General features: G+C 41.4%; 2 protein-coding genes across 14 annotated transcripts in view; both read left to right on the forward strand.

The window, feature by feature from the left end:
- Positions 1 to 574: 574 nt before the first annotated feature.
- Positions 575 to 24,478, forward strand: part of LOC125319829 — a 55,452-nt gene continuing 31,548 nt past the window's right edge. Inside the window, exons 1-4 of one of the 3 annotated variants that reach the window (XM_048291445.1) lie at positions 575 to 1,397; positions 2,164 to 2,214; positions 3,447 to 5,680; positions 8,817 to 8,880. In XM_048291445.1, the coding sequence (XP_048147402.1) occupies positions 773 to 1,397; positions 2,164 to 2,214; positions 3,447 to 3,502 (732 nt within the window). In that variant the 5' untranslated portion in view covers positions 575 to 772 and the 3' untranslated portion in view covers positions 3,503 to 5,680; positions 8,817 to 8,880. Of the gene's footprint in view, positions 1,398 to 2,163; positions 2,215 to 3,446; positions 5,681 to 8,816; positions 8,881 to 24,478 lie in introns of those variants that run through there. The other 2 variants (XM_048291446.1, XM_048291447.1) reach the window with 2 other exon arrangements.
- The window catches only part of SEMA4D (semaphorin 4D), a 100,213-nt gene continuing 77,329 nt past the window's right edge, over positions 1,595 to 24,478 (forward strand). For 5 of the 11 annotated variants that reach the window (XM_048291434.1, XM_048291440.1, XM_048291439.1 and 2 more), the window contains exon 1: positions 1,597 to 1,846. The gene's annotated coding sequence lies outside the window, so the exon portion shown is untranslated. Of the gene's footprint in view, positions 1,847 to 24,478 lie in introns of all 11 variants that reach the window. The other 6 variants (XM_048291436.1, XM_048291435.1, XR_007200901.1 and 3 more) reach the window with 5 other exon arrangements.

The raw sequence follows: 24,478 nt of genomic DNA on the forward strand, positions 1-24,478 counted from the left end.
TGACCCCATTTGATGCCAATGGTGTGATGGACACTGGTTACCCAATGTTAAAGTGGCCTAAGTTAAATCACCATTTTGAAAACATAATGCAGGAAAATTGATTTCCCAGTGTTTTCCACACAACAGACTGTTTGCTGGCTATGCTAGTATCCTCCTTCACACTCTATCATTTCATAGACCCTGAAATATCAAGGCTGCTTTGCACCTAAACTTTCTTCATCTGAGGTTATCATCATGTCTCCATGTCTTTAAGAGGTTTGATTTGCCCAGTGATTTCTTCTTGACAGTATTTCTTACCTACAGCTAATGTGAATTATTAGAGATTGACTATCATGTTATTGTAAAATTACAATGTTGTGTAACGCTGGAATTTAAAGGTCAGCCAGGAAAGCAAGTGCCAATATCTGACAAACAAAATATTTTGTTCAGTCTTGCTTCAATGACTCTTGCTAACTGAGCTATGGCAATCTCACTACACTGGTATCACCTGTTCCACAGCAATAAAAAAAACCAAACCCCAATCCAAAACCAGACACCCATGTGTCGGTCCATGTCATTCATCTGAACAGTAACACCAGGCGTGCACGGACATGATGGTAATCAATAACCCATCAGTGACTCAGCAGAAGGATCTCGGGTGAGATCTGTGCATTTACTAACCTATTTTCTTTCCTCCTTTTATATACCGCCAAGCAGTCACCTAAGCGAATCTACGCTTTAAGGTGCAGTAATTCCAATAACGTTTGCTTTCGATACGAGTTATTCCATTCCCATGGTGTCGAGAAGCTGGATCCCAGGTGCGGCTTTCCCTGTGGTCTGCGGCGAGCGGACCCATCCTGCCCCAGACGAAAAGGCGGAGGAGGAGCAGCGGAATGCGACAAGTGGCACTAGGTGCGAGGAGCTGCGGCGGCTCTTGCACGGCCCAGCTGAACTGCGGGACACCGCACCTGCTTTCGGCAGAGACGCCTCGCCAAGCCACGCAGCCCCAGGTGGCGCGGGAGGAGCGGCTCCTCGGCGCCGTGACCGGGCTGATGTCACACGGCGCCCCTGCTGCTCCGGCCGCCTGGCGGGGACGCTGCCGTTAACGGGGCTGCGCCGGGCGCGAGGGAAGGGACGAGCAGCACCGAGGAGAGGGCAGCTCAGCCCCCCCAGCCGGACCCCCGCCAGGGAGGGCCGGGACCGCCCCCAGCGCCGCTCGGCCGCCATACTGCGGGACAACCCAAACTTGTTACACACGGGCACCAACTCCTCCTCCTCCTCCTGTTGCCCCTCCCGCCGCCACCGCCCTGCCCCCGCCGGCGGGGGGAGGAGGGGGCTGCGCCGGCCCAGCCCCAGCCGCGGGGAAGGCGCCGAGGCGGGCGGGGGCTGTGCGAGGGGAGCGGCGCAGCCCCCCGCAGGTAGGAGCGCCCGGCGGGGCAGGCTGTGCGCCGGCCGGGGGAGGAGCAGAAGGCGGCGGGGGGCGGGCGGAGGGAGCAGGAGGCGGCGGCGAGGGAGCGGTCGGCACTGGGGCCAGCGACCGTCCGTGCCCGCCGCGCCTTCTCCCACCGAGGTGGGTGTGGGGCTGAGTGACCCGGAGTGGGAGCGCGCGGTGCCGCCGCACCTACGGAACGCAGTCGGTCCTGCCGCCTCACGGGGCCCGGGCCGCCGCTGGGTTCGGGCGGGGGGCGAGGGCTGAGGCAGCCCCCGCCTGCGACGCGGCTGGAGTGAGGCGGAGAGGAGGAGCCTCCAGCAGCAGCAAATGAGCGAGGGCTGTCAGGTTTATAAATCTGCTTTTCCTCCCACCGCCCCCGAGCCCCGCTGACTCCGGCGGGAGCGATCGCCTGCCCGCTGGCTGCGGCTCCGCCAGGTGCGTGTCCGGGGCGGCGGCCGGGTCCCCACCGCCCGTGCTCGCCGCACCTGCCGCGAAGACGGGGGGCCGGGAGCGCGCCCGAGGGTGGTGGGGACGAATGCGAGGCGTTCTCGCCCGGCTGGAAAGCGGTCGGTTTCCAAAGGCCAGCAGCCCAGGTTGCCAGGAGTGTGTCCGGGCGCTTCGGGGAGGCCGCTGTCTGCTGGGAGCCGCCGTCCCTCATTCAGCGAATAGCAGGACGCGGTACTGGGTACTTGCTGTCGGGTAACCGGCTGCATGTGTGCTGAAGAGCTGTTATGTGCTGTTTTATTTTTCAGCTGTCAAGGAGACTTTAAATCACGTCTCCACAGAGGTGCCGAGTTTACAAGGTACGGGTGAAGAGAGAGTTTTCTGTCCCCATTTGCCCCTCTGCTAATTCTGAGGGGATGTCTTTACTGCTTCGCGGATGTGTGGGTTGTTGCATGGTGTTTTCCGCGTATACAAAACTACGTAATGGGCGTTTAGGGGAGAAGGATTGAGTGGACGAATGCAGCTGTGGTAACTTCATTGTTGCAGCTCCGTTCTATTACGTGACTGCCTTTAGCAGGGAGTGGAACAGTAGCTTGATCCTGCCCTGGTGTGGGAGGGAACCTGATGGATCTGTAGGTTGAAGGGCTTTTCAAGTCTGCTTTTTGGTTTAATGCTGAAACATTTTCCTATCCCCATTCATGTCTTTATTATCATGTACCTCTTGCGGGGAGTTACTTCGGCTGAAAAATGTGAAACATCGCCTTTAAGTCTGTGGCACCCAAGTGTTTCTAGTAGCTCTGGAAGTCACTGTAGTAATAAAGCCTCTTTTTTTAAAGAAAACTAAAATTCCTACAGTAATGAGCACAAGGCTGTTGAGTGCTTTATGCCCATCAGGCTCAGAAATAGCTACTGATCTCATACTCCCTTTTGGATACCTGTGTGGTGGTTTTGTTGGAGAACTGTTTTAATGACTTCTTTTATTAGAAAGAGTGCGAGCTCAGGCAATTACGCAAGTGCGCCTAAAGGAAGCTGTGCTGGCTGCATGGATGGCAAATGTGGAGGCCGAGCCGGAGTGGGAGTATCATTTACAAACTGAGTTAGAAAGGGGCATTGTAAGAGAGAACCGAGTAGCCCGTGTAGGGTGAAACACTGTACATACCGTGTTCCCTGCTGTGCGGGGAAGAACATTTGTACAGTGGGCTGCCTGGGGTGAGCAGGCTATGTGTGGATGGACACTCATCGTTCTTTCCGGTAGCAGAGATGAGGTATAGGTGACTTTTTTTCCACTGAAAGCAAATGAGTGGCATGGGAATCTGTTACTATGTCTATATTCTTGGTGGGGGAGGCGGGGAGGGCAAGAAAGCTTTGTAAATGGGGCACTGGATTGACAGGTGAAATCTGTCTTTACTGTGATTTGTTGGCTTGGAGAGGGAGTATTTCACTATCTTTCCCCCCTCCCCTGAAGCAATTACTTTATATACCTTTTTCAATGGTCAAGGACTGCTACAGAGTCTGCTGACAAAAGCTGCTTGCATTCGTACCTACCAAAATAGGTCTGTAGCTGTTTTTTAAATTTCTCTTTTTTTTTAAGAAACAAAAGCCATTGTAGCTGATGGGGACGGCGGTAGCTGCTTCCAGAACAAATGAAGCGTTTGATGTGAACGGTTCTATTTCACAACTGTAACACTGATTCATTGGTTTTTCTGGACACTGTAAGTACAGTGCCCGCAGACTTAATACGCGGTGTTGCCATCTCTTTGCTGGTATTACGATACCCCCCCCCTCAGTCCCTGTATAAACAGCCATTACAATGAACACTTGATAACCTTTTTTGTTAAACTTGCATGGATATAGCAGTAGCCTGCCAAAATGTGTGGATTTATACCACTTGGAGGTCCTGCAGGAAGGAGAGATGTTCTGGATGCCCTGGTGCATCCCTTATTGGCCTGCCTCCTGAGCATGTGAGCGTCAGAGTTACGTGCTTCATGCACCTTCTTGCTGGGGAGGAGCTGGAGAACTCAGAAGGATCTGTCATCTGCTGAAGGCCACTTGGCTGGAGTTGGAAACTGCACTGTGCTTGCTTTGCAGCACACTCTTGCCCTCTCTCCCAGCTGTCTTAGGGGGTGTGTGCCAAATGAATATTTTTGTGTTAAAATACGTTTTCTTAGATGTTTTCTTGCAGTGAAGCAAGTGGAAGGTCTCTTTCAGTCATGTCAAAATTAATTCTTGCTTTGGGCTGCTAGCATTAGATGTAATAATAGGTGCATATGCCGCCTAGTTAGCAAAACGTGTTGGATAAGTTGACAGGCAGTTTTGCCGTAATCTGATTTTTAAGGATGACTTTTCAAAGTGCGACTCCAAATCAGTAGAAATAAAATCTTGAAGCGTTTCTATCATAGTTATGTTGTCTCGGAACTCTGCCAATTGTTTCGATTTAGTTTTGGTCTTCTCCAGGAAAAATGGAATCTCAAGGCAGTTGTTGCAATAGGGATTTTGTAGGTAACAAGAATATAAAGTATTTCCCCTGAATGTTCAGAGGTGAAGTTACTTATCCTGGTTTTTGCTGTGCAAAGGTAATAAAATAATTTCCAAAGTTGACTAACGTTTCTTGTAAGCCTTCAATGCTTCCAGGTATTGGATCTTATTGGATTCATATTCTGTGATTTAAATGAGTTGAAAAGTAATTTCTGAAGGTATATGACCATGAAAGCATTATTCATGAATGGGTGGTGATCTACTATGTTTCGTATTAAACTGAGAATTAAGTACTTGTAGACATGACTGAGACAATTTTTCATGGTGTTTTAGATTCTGGGAAGCATGTGAGAATAAGGTTGGAGATTTAAAGATGACAACAAAAACAAGCAAAGCAGATTGTAAACTTTCACTGTGGTAATATTAAACAGTTTGTTGGGGGGGTATTCTCTGTTGTGCCCTATACTTAGTTGCTTTATGCCATGTCAATTAACTGAATAAAGGTATGCTCAGTTGGGAGGCTGCATAAAAAACAAGGAGCTGGGAAGTGCTTTTGGCTTTTTATTTGGTTGTGCTTTCTCTGAATTTTATGCCTCCTTCTTTGTAACTAGTTATTTTTCTGATGACAAAGCAGTCTTTTGTAAGGCCTTCTTCATCTGTCTGTGCATAGTAGTCCTGTGCTCGAGTGTCTAGGTAGATAGGTAAAAGAAGGGTATTGAATAGAATGAGGAAAGTCCCACTTACGTTACTTGAGTTTGGGAAGTTGAAGTGGCTGAAGAGCTGCTTTCCAGTGAAGCTTATTCAACTGGTTGTGTACAAGAAGGAGCTTGGGAATGCCAAAAGGCACTGCTGTAGCTTCCACTTGCAGTTAACTTGCCCGTGTGTTGATATAGATGTGCAGGCTAGATGTGGAAGATATTTTAATTGTTTCCCTTTTGATAAGAGGGTTTTGTCATTGTTTCTTGGATGAATTAATGAAAGGAACCAAAAATTACTTTTCCTGTTCCCAAAGGTCTTCAGCTGCAAAGAAAAAAGTAGTACCTCATATTTCAGACTAATGTGTGCCATCATCCTGGATTGGGAAGTTACAGATCTTGCTGTCCAGAACTGGATTAATGAGGTCTTACATTTAATTGTATTCTAGCCAAAAAGCTTTTATGGTGTTTTATCTCCCTGTAAAGTCCAGGAATGCAAAGGCCTGTTCAGCCTTCTGAAGGTGTTGCTGTAGCCTGCCTTCACCATGAGGGAGGATATTGCCTGTAGTATGGAGTGTGTTGAGCGCCACTTCCAGCCAAGGGCGTCCAAGAGCTGTTCCCTGTAACACCAAGCTGTGGTGCAGTGAGCTTCTGGGTATGTGAGCATTTCTGAAAATGAAATGAAAAAATATGCCAAAACTTATTTTTAGTATGTGTAGTGCCTTTTTTTTTTTTATGATGGGATGGAGGAGGAAAAAAAGACTTGTACTGAATGAAGAGGCATGCATGTTGTTCTCAGTACTGTAACTCTGAGACTTTTGACAAATAAGTCTTTTAAAGCACCCAACAGCAGCCTTTATTTCAACAGTATGTTGTTCTGTACTGAGTGGTCCAGTTCTTGTGGCCTGAGGGGAAAACAAAACAGATGAGAAAATAATAAAAACCTGTAAACAGACAAAAAAAAAATAATAAAAATCTGTACATGTAAGCAGATAAGGAACTTAGGAACCTTAGTAAAGACTAAATATAGTTAATTGAAGACCACGTATCAAGTTTAGAACCAAGTTTATTGGCACAAGAAATAGTGGACACACTTTTTTGTCTTTCTCTGCTCTTCCACCTATTCCTTTTTGTCTGTTCATGTACAGCAGTAAACTCATAATCCACTAGGCATTTTCTGCATTGATCCTCTTAAAAAATTGGTATTAGCCTATATATGAGGCAGGCTAAAGAGGATTGAACACTGCTGCAAAATTAGTACCTGTTGGCCTCATTGCAAGGACAGGCAGGCTCCCTGTCTCTTGCATGGAGCTTGGTTGTGTTTTCCTCTGCAGGATTGTGCATGCTGAGCAGATGTGTAGGTGATGGAGCACTGCTGTGGAAGTGACTGGGAAATATACGGAATTAGCGGACTGGGAAATTGTGGCGTCGTTAGTGCATCTGATTGCTTGACTGAGCTGGGAGACAGAAAAGGATATGCAAAGCAGAGGAAGGTTTATGGAGATGGACAGTTCTACTGGGAAAACAGGGAGGAGAGGAAAAACTTCTACAAACTTAGTTAGCTCTTTTCTGGCATGCAACAGAGAGACCAAAGGTTGTCTGGAAGCTAAAGAAGGTCTGACAGAACTGCAGCAAGGCGAGACAGTGGGGAGGCTGGTGTTCCCTGTGCCTTAGTAAAACCTCCAGGTCCACACAGATTTGCATGCATTGCAAATGGAAGAGCAGAGGAATAGGGAGAAAAATGCATGAAACATGATTATAGTTCTTACTTTGTTCAAGAGTAGTTTTCACAGGCAGGCTTTAACAGTATTTCTGAGTTTTCTTCCTTCTCCCAATATAAAGCAGGCATTCTTCTTGCTCCAAGTAATTGATTTTGTAAGTATATGCTCAGTTGTGCTTGATTTTTTTCTTTTTTAATAAACAAATGATACTGTATGAACTTTGTCATTGAATATACAAAGAGGTGCATAGAAATGTGCAGGCTTTTTGTTTTTTATAGAATGTCTTCGTTCTCATTTCCACTGAAAGAGCTAATGAGTTATGGTTGTGTGTTACTGGAGAAACAATGCAGGATGTAAGGAAGAGACCTAGAGATGTGGAAGCTCTTGGATTTGTATTTGAACTCTCTGTGTAAATTTTGTGTTCTGGGGAGAATGGAGCAGTATAGACTTTTTAAAAAACAAAGTGCACATTGAATTGAACTCTGAAATCAGGTCATTGAAGCTGTGCTTGACCTTGTTTATATTTGTTGTAATTAAACTCATAATTCTGGAATGCTTCAAAAGGAGCTGTTGTTTGTTTAGCTGAGCATGATATAGACTGGTCAAAGTTTGTGTGGGGACACAGTTAATTCAGTAATTTATCTCCATAAAATGCTTTACTTTACCTCTTTGGTTTGCAGATCATTTCTTGTGACAGTAGGAAAGACTAAACTGGCAATAAATACCCTGTGGTATATGGGACTGTCATATGCACATGGATAACACTGGTTTGTTTGCTAGAGTTAAAGTAACTTGTAAGAATGCATGTCAGTACACTATTTAACAGATACTCGGCTTTCACCTCATCTAGTAATGCTTGAATTTATTCAAAAGACACTTACTAGGTCATATTTAAGAAATGAAATCCCAGTTTTTAATGCAAGCATTTGGCTGTTCAGTAAAATCAGATGAGATTCCTTTTGCTTGTCTGAGACTGTAAGGAAGACAGTCTGTGGAAAGAGGATCACTGGACCAACTGATACAATGGCAGGTTTTAGGAAATCAATATTCTCTCAACCTAATCTTATAAAATATTTATTGCCCCTCTTTCTGAGCCCCATCTTGGATGTTTTCAAGTAGACTCTGTAATTCATGCCAGACATTGCAGTGTGGGCCACGAGATAGTGCTGTGTCTAAATCTGCACTTAATTTGAGTACGGTAAGAATTGTCTGCAAAGCATTTAAGAAGAGAAGAGCGGTCTGCATCTGCATGCAGAAGTTAATAATCAGGGCCCTGGTCTTGCTGGCAAGTTTGTGTGCATGGAACGTAGCTGAGGCTGGGCCTATGCCTGCAGAGGTTTCCGTCAGGTACAGGGTCCTGCGCAAGTATGCTCTCCTGACCTCTCAAAGAAACAACAACAAAAATCCAAACCAAACAAAAAACTCCCCAAAACAACAACAAAACAATCCAAACCAACCAAAACCACACACACACGCACACAATCCCCCAAAACCAAAAACCCTCAGTAGCAAGCTTTAGTTGTCTGCAGACCTTAGGAGTCTGCTGGACCAGTGCTGTGCTCAAAGCTGTTTTTTTACTCCCATATATCTGTTGTTCCTTTTCACAAAAAGTGCCTAAAATGGCTAGAGGCAAGAAATTAGGCATTCCTGTTTCCACTCAGCAATTGCATATAATTACTAAGGATTTGCTAGAGGTGCATATATATGCGCACAGAGATCCCCATCTGTATATGGCTGTAGATGTACCCCACCTGAAGGGGCAATTTGTCAGAAAATTATTCATCCATCAGAACTGTAGGTGTAAAGAAAATAAGTACATTTGATGGAATTAATACCCCCACCAAGAAAGCCAAACAATAAAAAACCCCTGCAAAGCCATTAAAAAGTGTCTGTATTTTGCTAAGTAGTGGGAATTAAATTCTTCTTTCCTGTTAAAGTCTAGTGTTATTTAGGTGAGAGAATGACTGCCTTTTTCTTCATTAAATTATTGGGATTGTGAAAAATCTGCGGTTACATGTTTAGATGCTTGGCCCTGTAGAAATAAATTTACTGTTCTGTTGAATCTGACAGGTTTTTACTCAGCATCAGTGAAATTGATAAACTGCCTTGAAAGGTCGTTCTGGTTATCTTCTAGGTAAGTGAGACGTAGAATGTAATTTTTGTTTCACTTCTTTTGTGCTGGAATTAGTTGTAAAGGATTGTATGGTGAATATGTGAGACCTTTCTACAGGCTTAAGAGCTTTTCTCTACAATTTTCTCTCTCTAAAGAATTAAAAAAAAACCAAACCTGAACCCATAGGTATACATTTGCAGTATATTAGTTGTTTAAAATATTTGACTGGCTGTTTTTAATGAGGGTGGATACTACTGAAATAGTTTCTTTCTTCAAATATGTAGATAAATTTGTTCTAAATGTATTTTGAATCTTATCTTTCTTGTGTCTAAGGGATTTATTACTGCAATGTCAGAGGGTATGTGACACAAATCTCTATTTCATACAAATACATAACTGCATAAACTAAATGTGTATATTGGCTCATGTGTAAATTAAGATGTTTTTAAGAAGACATTCTCAGATGGTTGAATTTGCCTATTTTGAGTTGATTTAAAATAATAATTAAAAAAGGCATCTGTTTGCATTTGTATTGAAATGGGCCTCCTATGTGCATAAATCGATTGTGCATCGAATGGTACATGCTGATATCCAGGAATTCCACTGAGGTTTTTAAGAACTTCTTTTTCCCTCTTCAGCACTGACAACCACCAGAGGTAAAAGTAACCATGATTCAGAGGCTGTCTTCTGTTTTCTAATTTAATTGTTGGCTTTTAGGAGAGTTCAGTTCCTGTTGCTGCACGTCTGCTTCTGTTTTTCTTCATAGTTCTGCTTTCCATCTTCTGGAGTAGAATGCAGATTTATTATATGTCAATTGCTTTGGAAAAAGAAATTTCTCAATGTATTATGAAATGATGCTCTTGATCAGGTGAAACATCTGATGGCCTGTGCAACCTCTGTTTTCTGCTTAGTGTTTGCTGAGAAGGCAATATACATTGAAGTTGAATTTGCTGTAGTGTGAAGGATGGTGCTAAAACAGGTTTAGGAGCATGTCCTGGGGGAATGGGCGAGTGCAGCAGAAAATCAGTTGAGCAGGAATAGTTACTATTTGGTCTGTGGAAGGTGAATGGATTCAGCTGTGCTAATTTCTATGCAATAAATGGGCTTTGAGAGTCAACGGTGCTAATGTGACCCTGTCATTACAAGGCGCCCGGCAGTGAAGGGAGCTTTGAGGTTCCCACAGAGAGATTCTGGCCTGAATATTTCCATGGCAACAGCCATCCCTTACACATTTATAACCTTTGATTAAAGATACAAAAAGGAGGAGGAAACCTTTTAGAAGTTACAAATGTATAGCTTTAACTAGATCTTTCATTTTAACAATATCCCTTATTTACATTCCTTGGAGTGTGGAGATTTTATAAGGAACACAGCTGTCCTTTTCCCATTTGGTAGACTTCGAGATGACATTTGGGGGCAAATGTGATGTTCTGGAGATGGCTATCTGACTTTGATCATAGCTGCACTAATATCACTCTACCAATTTAGTTGCTATTTACTTACATTAGTGTATTTTGTACCAAAATTATACTTGAAGTTTATTATTTTAGGATATTTGTTACTCTGATAAAAGTGTTTGAGGAAAAAAACTAATTCTCTGTTGAATAAGACTTACTTTCAAAGAGGAGGAACATGAGATGGCCTAAATCATAGTTTCTTAAGCAGTATAGTGGCCGATGCAAAAAAAACCTTACTCTGCTGGGGAGAGCAAGCTGTTCCTGCAGAAACTTAGGCTTGCTCTTGACTTGCAAGCTATGTAGGAGGGCATATTTATGGTTGGTGCATCTTCACATCTCTCCCTCCTTTACCCACCTTTGTGTTCTTGAAAATATTTTACTACATGCAGTGGTGGCCAGGTATCAGGATTGTGAAAGGAGTGCTGTCTGTCCAGGTTAGCTATTCTCATTTGTAATTCTCAGATGCATCATGTTGCACTTCCTGGGAATTAGTATTATTGAAATGCAACAGAATTTTGCCACCTATCACTTTTCTTGAATCATCCTTGTGAAGAAATAGTGAATTACTTTTGGATTTCACGTTTATGCTAGAAGAAATTGAGCTGTAGTACCAGAACTAATGCAGTGGGACCTCTGCAGAGGAATGAAATAAAACTGTGTTTCTTCTGTGCCTTTGCTTTGGACTAGTCAGTACTGACTCTAGGTAAGGGCAGAAGGGGCTGGTAATTGCTGTCTTGGTGAGGGAAAATGACAGATACTTTGTTGGGACTGCATGCAGAATCTCTCCAGCATTTCACTGTCATTTCTTTCAGAAGGAAGAGATGTATAGATGCTACTAAGCTCAGTGGTTGGTGATTGATAATTTAAATGGACAGGGTTGCCTAGGGTTGCCTATGGTTGCCATAACAGGGAGTTTTAGTGCTAGATATATTGTTCCATTTGAATTGCTAAGGCCAAGCACACTGTGTCATTACCAAAAGCTTCATGTGCCACTTCTGCCTTGACCATGAAGCAAAGCACCCTTGATGCTGCCCTTGTACAGATCCCTAACGTTCCTTGGGAGAGTTTTTGGTACTGAAAGACCCAGTTGGTTACTGTGGAAAGTTCATAGTGACTATGCAAAGAGGACTGGAAAGTTCATGATGCTGGGATATTTAGAAGGATATTCTCTGTTATAAAAGAGAAAAGAAAAAGAAAACTTAGAGGAAAATAAGAGGATATTGCAAACTACTTTTTTTATTTAAGCTAGCAAACGGTCTTGATACTGTTATTAATCTGTGTAATTTTGCATTGAGAATGGTTTACAGTGGCTGTTGTGATATGAATAAGTATTTCTGGCCACTCTGAAATAAGAGATAACTGTTGTCTGCTTGGGATCTAAGTAAAAGCATCAGAAAACAGAGGTCATCGTGGTGTCAGGACCACATGTCAAATTGACATGGTGGCATAGTTACAGCATTTCCATCAATTTTCATGAACCAAAAAGGTGAGGTTTAGCACTAGTCAGTGTGGTTTGTTTTTTGTTTTTAATAGAGGATGAGGTGGTGTTTTGGCAATTTTTGGCTTTAACCAGAGTTAAACATACATTTTAAGGCCAAATTAGCTTTTGGGTCAAGTTGCCTTACCACCTGAACGCAAGACATTATGCAAGTGAATACAGTTACACCCATGAAAGAGCATGGTCATTTGTCTTCTAAGAGAAGAGTGCTCTCAGTAAAACACTGAAGTCACAACCCCTCTCTCTGAGGTTTTGTTACAGCAGTTACCACCAGAGAAGGAAAGTTGTGCTGTTTTTGTCAGCTTTTGCAATGTAGCAGTAGAACGTAGCAGTTGTACGGGGGTGGATTGGGGTAATGTTTGAGAATAGAAAACGTAATTTGCTAGCTAGCTTCTCTGTCAGTTACAGCTAAGATTCTAACCATTGTTTTAAGTTCCTGAAGACTTGTTTGCAAGCCTTGTCAAGGTTTATGTCCTGTTTCACTAAGAGAGTAAAACCAGGCAAGATCCAGATAAATAACATTAATTGAAACTGCCTAAAAGGGGGGTAGAGGTGGGAGTCAAGTGGTCTAAAATTAAGGATACTGAAAGCACGTGTTGGAGTTTGAAGATGGGTGCATAAAATGCAGCATAGACTCTGATGATCTGAACGTGTGCTTCTGGCAGCTCTGAACTTGAGTGTTCAGACCATGATGTTTGGGCAGTCTTTGAACAGTTCACGCTAATCCTGAAATGTCTGCCTGGATAAAGCTCAGCTGGAATAGATACGCATCTAGAAGATAATACTGTAGCCTTTGTTCAGGATTTGCAGGTTTTTATGTTGGCTTCTGAAAAATGTTTTAATGCTCTCACTAGGAAGAGCAGTGTGGATTTTTAATGTGGTACTTAGATTACAGCCAGTAGCACCATGAAAATGGTTAGATGTCCTTACGGGATTGCTGCTGTGACTTCAAAACTTCTTCAGATGTGATCAAATGACTTCAGCAGGCTCTTCTGAAACCCTTCCTGAGGTGTTGAAAATCCTTTGTGGTTGCATGAGTTAAAGGTGTTCAAGCCTTGAGATTTAAGACTTTATAGACTTGAAAATTGTAAATGTAGCTGACATTCTATATTTGGTTACTGAGGCAACATGCTATTAGATTTTTCTTTATACATTACCACCCCTGAGTATGCCCTCTGTTCAGACAGAGGAACCTTTGGTTTGGGTTAAAATTAATCAGATATTGACAGTAAAGCCACAAGCATTTTTGTAGACTATACTGTTTGAAGGTGGCATATATTAAGATTCTTGTGGGAAGCAAGAAAAAAATGAAGTTTTATCACTTTAATACTGACAATAATGATGAATATCAGTTTCAGCATTCAAAGAGGGAAAGCACAGTTTTGAGCCACTGTTTGTTTTGGCAAGTCATTTTTTGAAAATGTATTGATGGAACTGTTTGTACTGTTCTGAGCCAGAACAATGTAAGGTGGGTTCTGCGTGTACTGGAACAAGCAACTTCAGTGTTTCCTGAATCATCCTGAGTAGAGGACTGTGAAGGACAAAACTGTAATAAAAACTGATGATTATTGCTATTCACTCAAAGAGAAAAGCTGTAGCTAAAATTCAATTTAGTTTAAATTCTTGTTGTTTTATTTTCTTTACTCCAAAGGAGTTCATAAAAATATAGTTGATACCTTGCTTTTGAAGACAGGTATATTCCATGGGACTTAGAAGTCAGGCTTCATTAAAATTAAAATCACTTTAGTCTAAATTTTAATATCAAGCTGCTTAGAAATTGTTTTAATCTAAATTTTGGTCTCAAAATTAGTTAGAGTTGGTTTAGTGAGTTTTTAGTGGATAGTATATGTAGCTTGTATAAGTTGGGCTATAAAGTAGGTATTTCTAACACCTAAGACAAAGAAGTATTGTATATAAAGCCTGCTTCTCAGTTGCCTTAAATTCCTAATACTATCATGTACAACAAACTACACACATAGCTGTTTGTCATCTTTGCACAGTGGCACAGATTTTCTGGACTCATCATGCTGAACCAGTAGTGGGGTTTGTGCCAAAGGGTTAAGTGTATAGAGCAAGAGGCAAGGCATGCAATATCCAGGACAGCACCAGCATTGTGATGATTGTCTTTTCTGGGGCTCTGTTGTGATTTGTACAGTCTGTGTAGCAATCCTTCAAAACCTTGTATTTCTATTAGTATTTCAAGTGAATGTGTTTGTGGCAGAGGCAGGAAGTGGGAGGGTGAAAGCTGTTAACTTTTCATAAAATGCACAGCAAGGTATAGAATTCGTCAGAGGCTCTGTCTCAGCCCAGCTGTCAGCCAGAGAGTTACCCACAGGAGTAAAGTACTTGTGCTTGTTTTGGGGTTGAACTTTGTGGCAGGTGGAAACTGGAGTTCACTAAAACAGCTGAGTGTTTGCTGTGTTGATTGTGGCATGCATCTGGACTTTGGCTGTAACCTCCTGCTCAGCTCTTTGGCAGGAGGACAGTGTGATCTGGTCCAAAGCCTGAGGTGAACTACTCAGGCTTTTACATGTCTGAGAAGCATGTGGAACAGCCTAGGTCTGAAACTGCTAAAGGGGGAGAAACTGTGATAGCAGTGAGGATCAGTAATGAAGCTTAATGCTTCTTCTGTAGCCATCTGCAGAGATGGAAATGTGAGGTTAGTGAGCTTCACTGTTCATTGTGTATTGGCTGTCTTTGTACTTGGGGGTCATGTAGACATGCATCGTACAGGAATACCTTGATTAATCAAGGAAGTATTTCTAGTGTGAACAGGAAACACTTAAAAACCCGAGCTTTTCATTAGCACTTCCCCTTTCCTGTCTAGCCTCTGTATGATGAAATACTGGAGTTTATTTACTTCTGGACTTGAATGCCTTAAGCATTTGGTAAAATTTTCTTGTACTCAGGCATTCTGTATTTGCTTACATTGCCACCATGTTTCTTCAAGATTCTCAGGATGCCTTGATCATTTTCAGGATATAAAGCACTTCTTTTTTTTGACCTCCCAAAGCAAAGACTTGCTTTCTCAATTTTCAGAATTTTGCTTTAATTTTAATACCTAATTGTATTTGTTTTTCGAAGTTTATGTGAAAATGTTCAAAGGTTTCTGTGTTACTGTGATGTGACATGAAGCAAGGGAAGTTTAATCTTTTGTAGTTGATGAAAACGTGAGCTTTAAAAAACATTTAGGAAACAGAGAAGAAATACAAGTGATTTTTTGAGAGGTTGTGGAAGTCATTATGAAGGCTTCTGAAACTTTGTTCCCAACAGTTAAACTGTGCCTGATATAACAAAATTAGGTAGGTCCCTTTATGTGGAGAAGAAGGGCTTGCAGGTTGTGATAGTGTTTGTTGCTTTCACAATTAATGAGTTCCATTTTCTACAAAAATCTGAAGACTTCAGGCTCAAGTGTAATTGATGGCTTTATGGTACTACCAGGGCTGTCATATTCTGATGGCATTCGAGGGCCCCAGATAGGCAGGTGTGTTAAGGGTTTATGGTTTTTAAACACCAATGGGAGACATGGTCACTGCCCTATGAAGTTGACAGCGTAGTTTGAAACAAGAAGAAAGTGAACCTCATGGAAGGAGGAGAATCAGAATTTCGGAAGATAATTTAAGTGGTCCTGCTCCTTTGAGTCACTCAAATTTGTGTTTGGCTGTTTCATCTGAAAATGCTTTCCAGATAAGGCTATCTGTGGAAGTGGATCCCAAATGCTTGGAGGAGGGAAAGGTAGCAGTAGCTGTTAGTTTATTGAATATACTGCAAAATTGAAAGTGTGGGGCAGGGGATGTAAGCATCACCCACATGTCTGAGCTGTGTGGCACAGACATCAAGAGTGGATAGTTAAGAAGGGCGTGGAGTTGTGAAGGATGGAAAACTGGATAAGAAGAAAGAATTACAGGATTTAAGTGTTCTTACAGAAAAGGTGATTTTGGTGTCTTTTTGAGAGGGAGGATGGGAAGGATCATGTCTAGATTTCAAGCAAATGTGTCGTGTGAAAAGAAAAGGGGACTTGCTCTGAAGAAACTCATCCATGCAATTTCTAGATGTGGTTGTTCCATTGTGGAGTGAGACTATAGTGTGTATTACTGATCTGATGCAAGCTGAAATATGTATCATTCTGATCACACGTTACCTTCTTGGTATACCCACTGCAAATACAGTAACAAAGCCCATGATCACATTTTTTCCCTCCATCCCTCCAATTTGATGAGAAATAGATAACTAGGTTTTTTTCCTAAGGTATTTATGCAGGGAAGTAAATTAATCACATTTTATAAATCTAGTAGAATTTTACTGGTATCCTTCCTATGCCAGAGCATTGGAACTTGCAAACCTACTGCTGTTGATTACCATGTTCACACTATGATAAAAATTTAAAGATAATGCAGTTGATTATTGCTTGTGGTTTTGTATCTAGGTATACCAAACATATTGGGAGTTCATTTCTACAAATGGGTTTTCCCTGAGGTTTGTATTCAGGCTGCACTGATTGATCCTTGGCAATAGCTGTATCAATAAGCTGAGTCCTAATAGGCAGCTGGTAATAGAACTGGGTTTTTAGAGGGCAGCCTTATTGGAATATGGCTCTCATTATGGGAGAGTACCACATCTAAAGTCATTTTAGTTCTTATGTTGCAGTAGTGCCGTGTGGAGATGGTGTGATTGCTCCAGGGAGACGGTGGAAATGCCTCACATCACTCAGCTGTCCTCCTGCTGATTAAGGAGTGACACTGTCTGAGATGCCTTTAGGAGGCAGGCATTTATTTTCAGATGGAGAGATGTTAACCAACAACTGAAGCCTTATGGGAGCAAAGGGTAAGCAGGGCTGGAAAGGGAGGATGCCATTCCCAAAACATTTATTTTTCTGTTTCTTAGTATTAGTGTCTCTTAAGAACGGTTTTCCGTTTACATGATGAAGCATTTAGCACTTGTGAGCTGACTATGTGCAGAGCTAAGTGTTCTCTGTTTCATACTCTTATCTTTACACTTGCTCAAATGTAAAACAGCCTAGTGCTAATTTGCATCCTGTTAGTGAGACCAGCACTGATGCTTCTTATTATTTCTACTCTTTTCAGATAGTATTAGGGGGTTTGTTTTGTTTTTGTTTTAATATTGATCCAAAATCTAGTTTTAAGCCGCAAAGGGATTTAAATCCAGGCGGCTGCTACGATGTGGTCATTATATTTGTGGCAGACTCATTACTTGATGACAAAATTTAGGGCATTGCCAAATGCTCAAGGCAACCTTTTGCTACAGTCCTTGTAATAAAGCTCTGAGAACAGCCATGCAGCTTGAGTTGCAGGTAAGAAATTAGTTTTTTAGATATTTTATTAGGCAGGGTGAATTGGAAGCTCATTTAAAGATTCTTCTAGTAAATTAGTTGTCACAATAGGGAATAATTTAGTAGCAGTGGAAAATAATTTTTTAACTTGTAAAATCGTGTAATCTAGGCTCCAAATGGGAGAGGCTTACATAATGTTATCACTGTTGACTGGTCAATTTCATTACATCATAACTAACAATGAAGCTGTTTGAATTGCTTAGCAGATTGAAATTTCTTAAACTGACTCTGAGTCATGTTGTGTATGTGGAGATTAACTGTAAATGTTCGTATGTGTACAGTGGCATCTCTTTCTGTGAGTAGTTTTCATTATTTGTGTAATAGCCTTGGTTCAGCTGGAGACATATGCAGGTGTAGTTCCCAGGAACAGCAGTGCTTGAGTGAGTGCCTCAGTGCTGTCTAATATGACCCATTGGGAAGCTGTTTTCTTTTTGTTGTTGTTGGTACATTGTTTATAGATACTGTATGTTTTCTATTGCCATACAGCTTAAATGTGAAGAATTCTGGAAAAACACTGATGCCTATTTTGTGTAAATTGTGGCTGAACAGTTGGCTGCTTTCTTTACACAATGAGTGTGCAAAACTGTAACTTTATTCTGTATACCTTACTACAAATCACATCAAAGCCTGATGTCTTCAAAATAAATCTCAAGATTAATCTGTGTTTACAAAAGTGAATGGCAGTTGAATATCAGTATTTTTTGCCCAAAGACATGCTGAAGTTAGATGAATAAATGGGGGCTGGGATGACAGGCACAGACCTCAATTGTGCTTGTGCTCTAGAATGTATTATTGCATTTTCTGGTTATTGCTTCTAAATCGTGCCAGTGCTTTTGCTTTTTTATTAAAACTTGTGGTATGTATTGCGTAACTAGTATTTGCTTTTTCCAGTTTTGTGATTTTAAAAATTTAACTGTACCTTGATTATCAGCGTCACTGAAGCCCACTTGAATAAATGAACAGAAGGCACTCCACACAAATGCAAAATCAGTAGGGTGTTGTTTGGAAATATGTGCAAAACAAAAGGTAAACCAAGAATAAAATCTGCCTTTCAGAAGGCATCAGAATAATCTTTTATGCTCCTAAAAGATCTTTTCCTTAATAACAAGAATCTATTAAATACTGAAAGGATGCTGTTACATTTTAATGACATTGATGCTTTGTCTGTTAAAAAAAAGAAAACAAATGGGGAGGATTCTGTGAGCACTTTGAGAAGCTAAGAATTCAAGAAGAGACTTCCCTGGTTCTCATTTAACATGTATATTTAATTTTTTTTAATATGTTAATTTTGTTTTAATATGTTTAATATGACCTTTAGTCAAGGTCTCACTAAACCTATGAATTCCCAATTAGTTTTTTTTAAATTTGATCAGAAAAAGAAGACCAGAATGGTAACAATGACAGAAAATCAGATTCAGAGAAATGAACATTTCTCAACGAGTTTTTGTGGTGGTTGTGCATGCAGTGCTATCTATCTGAAGTTTGATATCTTGAAATTTCTTTTTCCCTCCTACTATGACAAAAAAGGTGTGTGTGTATATATATGTTTATTTCCAGGGATATTGGCGGGTAGCAGAATAAATAGAGCTGATGATGTAGTGTGCAAAATGGAGAAGGATTTTACAGTGAGACCATGGCACACACAAAGAATTGGATAGCTCTCTTGAGGAAGTTCATCTTTGTTGGAAAGGGAGACTTTCCTGAAGAATTTGGCTGAGGAGGTGGTGTCCATAGATCAGTGTGCAGGGAGCACTAGATAGGTGCAGGCAGGGGAGTAAGAGTTTGGTCTGGTGGTGGTAGGTCCTTCAGTAGGAGTTTGCCACAGCAGGCTGTTCTTGGTTTTGGTCTGGTTTTCAAGGCTGCTGGGAGATGAGGATTGTTTTTGTGGGTGCAGGTGGTTTTTCTTTGCACTCAGTTGGAGTGATCTGAGAGGGTGGTCCTACCAATTGGTGGGAGATGTGTGTGATACAGACCTGCTTTTCTCCTGAATGGCTGAAACCTGTTACGTGGCGTAACTTTCTTTGGGGAATGGTAAGCTGATACTTCTGATCTGGAGTAGCTGTTGTTGGTGTTTTGCTCTCTCCCATTTTTTTCTGAGTATGTAGCCGTGTCTGCTTTTTCCTATTCCTTTCCCTTTTAATTTTTTTTTTAAGCTCATGCCACATGACTACTATCTTGCATAACTCTCTACAGCTTTGTTTATTGATGCACTTCAGTACAGACTATTCTTTTGTCTTTGCTTTTGTCCCTGTAGCTTATGTGGTAATTAGTTTTCCCCTGATCTTTGCAGGTGCTGGCAGACAGGGGCAGAGTTGCCAGTGCTGTGGGACAGCTCGGGAGGTCCTCTGCTAACCTGTCAGCAATGGATGTTGCTGTGGTAGCCTCACTGGGGCACCTGCCTGCTTGTTGGCCGTTGCCTCCTCTCCAGGCTGCCCTCTCCAGGAATAAGAGCACTAGAATGGGCTGTTACGGAACCTTCACAGAGGGAGCGGCTGGGCTGCCAAGTGTCAGGGCATAAACCACAGGTGGTGGTAGTGAGTGGAACTGAGAGTGTTCCTCACATGGAAGTTGCGTCCTTCTCCACAGCTTCTTTCATTTTACACAAATCACATTTTGCCGTTGTTTCTTTTCTTTTTTAGCCCACAAAACCATGGATTTGCCAAGTAATTTTCATAATACAGTTTTTATTTGTGTGCTGAGAGTTACTGCTTTTTAGTTGCAGAATTGTGCTGTGAACACCAGCTGAAGAAGTATAGTTGCAGATTAGAAGTGGACAGTGTTCAGGCTTCCTTTCTCATTATTCTGTCAAGAACGAAATGGTTAAAACAATGAGAGGTTTCTGGTTACCATGTTTGTATCAGCTGACTATGTGTTTTTCTTATTAATGAAATGTAGCTGAGTAGTTGGCATCTGCTGTGAGGGAGGGTGAATGGGAGACGGAAATTATCAACCATCGGTTTTGTGACTTTGCTTTGTAGACCAGCTATTTAAACATAGTGCAGTAAAACTTAGCAATTTTGGCAATTCAGAATGATGCTGGCAGTTCCACATTGTTTTCTGTGTGAACAAAGTAGCTGTTGCTGTTCTGGTTGTTTCTGTTAGCCTTCATCAGTGTAAAATAAGGTCCACAAAAACTGCTGTGAAACTAATGATCTCTTTTGAAAAAATCACACACGTTAGGGATTAGTGTGGTCGCTTCACCAGTATGACCGAGGACCAGATTGGGGGTATGTAGCACAGCATGCCAGAGCAGAAGCCAGTGGTGCATGCTGGTTTTTGCAGTTAAAATGGTTTGCAGAAATAGTGCTGACAAAGTCACCTACCAGAGTTGCAAACAGTCAGGAGGTTTGGGGAGAGCTGCAGTGACTGAGTTGCCATCCTTGCTTTGGCCTCTGGGGAAGTCAGTGTAACTAAACAAAGAAGTTTGTTTTAAAAAGTAGTTTGTTCTAAAAAGTTTTAAGTGACTTTGGGTGATAGCCTCATGATCTTGAAATTAGGTTATGTGGACAATATAAATTTGCTGTTTGAATTTTACATCTGGGAGGATTTCAAAAAGCTCAATGAAGTAAGGCGCTTAAATTTGCTTGGAAAACCAGAGTAAAATGAGTGCATAGCACAGTTTTCATGACTGTTTTCTGCTTTTATATTAGATGTTGCTTTAAACTTTAAAGGCATCAGTCAATGAAAGAGGCCTGTACTCTTCAAAATTTTTCTAATAAATATAAGTAACTATATCACTTTGTTAATATGTATTGTAGTACCTAACATATATTATATACTAATGTGTTATTATAAGTAATTATAGTAATTACATTATTAATCATGTAAATACAAATTTTCTTTTCTGGAAGTCTAGTGAAGGTCAGGATCCTGAAGTTTGCTTGAAGTTCAATGTTATTCTGAGGATGGATGAGGAACTTCAGGAAGAAAAACAAGTTATACCTGTTTCTTTGATTTGAGAAGCTACTAGTTACAAGCTCAGGAGCGTTTACCACTCTTATTATATGATCTGCCTTCTTGATTTGGATTTGTGGGTGACAGAAGCAGATGAAATATTTCAGGAAGTAGTCAAGAATGGAGAAGGGAGGCTGCTTGAGCTCGGTGTTAACTGGCTATGTTTTGCCCATCTTTTTGGGTGATGGGGATTCATTACTTCCTGAAGGGACCACCCTTGCCTTCAGAGGCTCTGGAGATACAGGGCTTCTGGGAAAGGGAGTATGTTTAACTCTGTCTCAGCAGTAGCACTACAAGACCAGGCACTAGATCAGTGGTCCTCATCTGCTTGAGAATTTGTAGTCTTGTGAAGGGAAAGACTGGTGTAGGAGGAAGGATCCTTAGCTGTGTTGGCACTTGCTGCTGACTTCAGTTTGGCAGATGATATGCAGAGTGAGGTGTTCTGCTAGTGTATTTTCAGTAACCCTTCGGGCCATGTGCCCTCTTCAGGGTAGTAACAGTACAAACACAAATGCTTTGGTCAAATGATAATTTGGGCAAGATGTGTGATACCGAGAGGGATGAGAGAGTTTCCCCAAACAGCATTGCTACCATAGGCAAAACATGAGATAATGCTGCTTTTCTTTCACTCCATACTGTCCCAGACATCTTCAGATCCCATGTCAGGTTTTCAGAGAGAGTTTTCTGAGGTTTGGCATGCATGCAGAATGTACAGTGTCTTGAGGCTGAAAGTTACTTTCCCATTTGTTTGATCTTACAGACTATCATTTTCCAGTTCTACAATGAAATTTTTCTTCATATGGGATTCATCATGAAGGCCCTTAATTATCATGTGCAATTTGGGGAGTTCCCTTTGCATTACTTTCAGCTGATGTTCTGTCAGTGTACTTACATTGTATTTTATCTTGTGTTATAATTGTTGTTTATGAACTAGACCTGCACTATGCTAGAGCTTATCTAGAAATTGAGAAGTAAATGGTGTAGCCGTGTGTAAGCATAACATGTGAAATAAATGTGTACTGAGACATTTCCTTCGCATGGCATGGAATCTCTCAGTTAAATTTGTACAAATATGCAGAGAGAACATATGTAATTATGCCATGCAAGGTGGCAGGAGTTAATATGGAGAACTTGTATTGAAATGATTCATGGCAAATAAGAACAGACTTAGAGGAGTGTGGCTTTGTGACAGAAACTTTTTAAAAATCTAAGTGGGATTTTTCAAAGCTATACAGCCAAAGAGAAATTAGGAAGGTTTTTTCACAATAATTTTCAGGTAGGTCGCTGAGTAGAGCTTTGCTCTATATTGACTAGACATTGTTTCCAAAGTACAGATGTACTGATGCTATGGTTTAGCTTCCAGCTTGACAATGAGTTGGGCAGATTGATAATGAAAAGAATCTGTGCTGTAATGATGAATTACTGTTTTTTTGGTGTGGTGTGGGGGGTTTTTTTTTGTGTTTGTTTTGGTTTTGGGTGAAATAATAGAGAAATGTATCCAAAACAGCCGTAAGACTGGTTGCTGCCTTGGTCTTTTGTTGTCTCTCTCAGAGGTACACATGAAGTGTTTCTGAGCACTGCATGGGATAGTGAGGCAGCTGCAAGTGTAGCAGAAGACTGCTGAGTGGTTTTTGCCCTGAGAAAGGGCTGTGCTGCAGCTGTGTTCTATCCTTCATTGCTTTTGCAGCTTTGTGACATGGCTGCATTGTAGAACTATGTAAAAAATATAAAAGATAGTAAAATTCTTGATAGAGCCACAAAACCAGTTTTATTGTAGCACCCCAGAATTACAGCAGCTGCTGTCTTGCCTACCCTTTCAATGCCCCCTCTCTTGCCTGAGAGAGGGGAAGGGGTGGGGGGAGGGTGGCAAGCTTCAGCTGAAGGTGAGAAGATAACCTGATGAAAAATGTGAGCCAGTGTTTTCCTGAAGAACAGCAAATTACAGGTGTTACCTTAGCCCCTGAGTAACATGGACCTCTGGAATGACTGAGTGAAATTCTATACTGAGCCTTGTCCACTACTCTCATGTTCCCCATGCAGAAAATGGATCTCTACGAATTTTGTTTCTAATGATTGCAAATCCCCCATCTTATTTCCAAGCATTAATTACTCTCCTCTGTGAGAGCCTGCGCATTTTGTTGTTGATCATCAGTTTCTGGCTGCTGGATCTTTTCATACTTTATTAGATGAATGACCATGCTATTCAATATCACCTTCTCCTATCAACATGATAAACTCTTAAATTGTTTGCATATTGCTTAGACTGTAATAGGCATTTCATAGGCAAATGGGTTACTGTTGGAAGGGCTGATCTTTGTGTACAGGGAGTCTATCATTTGTAGTGTTAAAATTCCAGAATATAGTTTTGCAAAAGTGGAAGCTTTCAAATACTGTAAAATAAGATCATAGGAAAGAAGTGACTGAGCAAAATCAGTACTAAATCTTGTTGGTTTTTTTCCCCATTGATTTACTAAATGTTGCAAATACAATACTGAATAGTTCACCATTTAAAAGCACAGTCGTGGAACAATCAACCTCATCATTTGGTTTTAAGTCAATAAATAATTCGGCTGCTTTTACTTTTCTATGTGAGGGTTGAAGAGGAGCGGAGGATTTTGTTATTGAATGTACTAGTTAAATATCCTAGGCCGTTTACACTGTAACTAATAATTCTGATTAACTCTGGGAGTGAATTTGTTTTTACTTTGAGTAGACAGCTGTAATAGTTGCATGCTATATTAAACTGCAAACAGTTTTTAAATACAGGTGGGGTAGGAATTTTTGAACCAGCGAATGCAGCAAAACGAATTGAGCTTCTTGTTAAATCAGTTGTATGTTTGCCTGTTAACCTGAGTGACATGGTCTGCTGCCTGTCCTCTCTTTAAAAGTGGAAGCAATGTGTACCTTCAGCAAATTTACACTGTGTCTGCCTTAAATTCTACTTCTGTGAGCAAGTGTAAGGGGGGCATTTTAAAGAAAACCCTTAGGGGAACAGCAGAGGCTCTGGGAATGCTGCATTTGACATTGTATATGGTAGCTGGAGTCACGGTTTGAGCCCCTGGAGATGTGATGCTTTGTACATTGCCTATATAGATATGCTTTGCCAGTGAAATAGACTCAGCAGCAGGAGTCATAATCCTGGAGCAATAACTTTTTTCAGTTTTCCTGTAATACTTACTTTAGTATAGGGAACAGTTGCTCTGTTCCTAGTTGCCTGGTTTTGTTTTTAATCTTGATGCTAGCTGGACTCAAACTTGGTAGAGTTCTTGAAAAGCTTTGTAGAGAAGTATGTACAAGATCAGTTTAGGAGGAGGAAACCGTTGCTAGCAGTTACATGAAACTGTTCATGCAGATGATGCT

Source organism: Corvus hawaiiensis, chromosome Z (genome assembly GCF_020740725.1).
Source record: "Corvus hawaiiensis isolate bCorHaw1 chromosome Z, bCorHaw1.pri.cur, whole genome shotgun sequence".
In the NCBI taxonomy this organism is placed as follows: domain Eukaryota; kingdom Metazoa; phylum Chordata; class Aves; order Passeriformes; family Corvidae; genus Corvus; species Corvus hawaiiensis.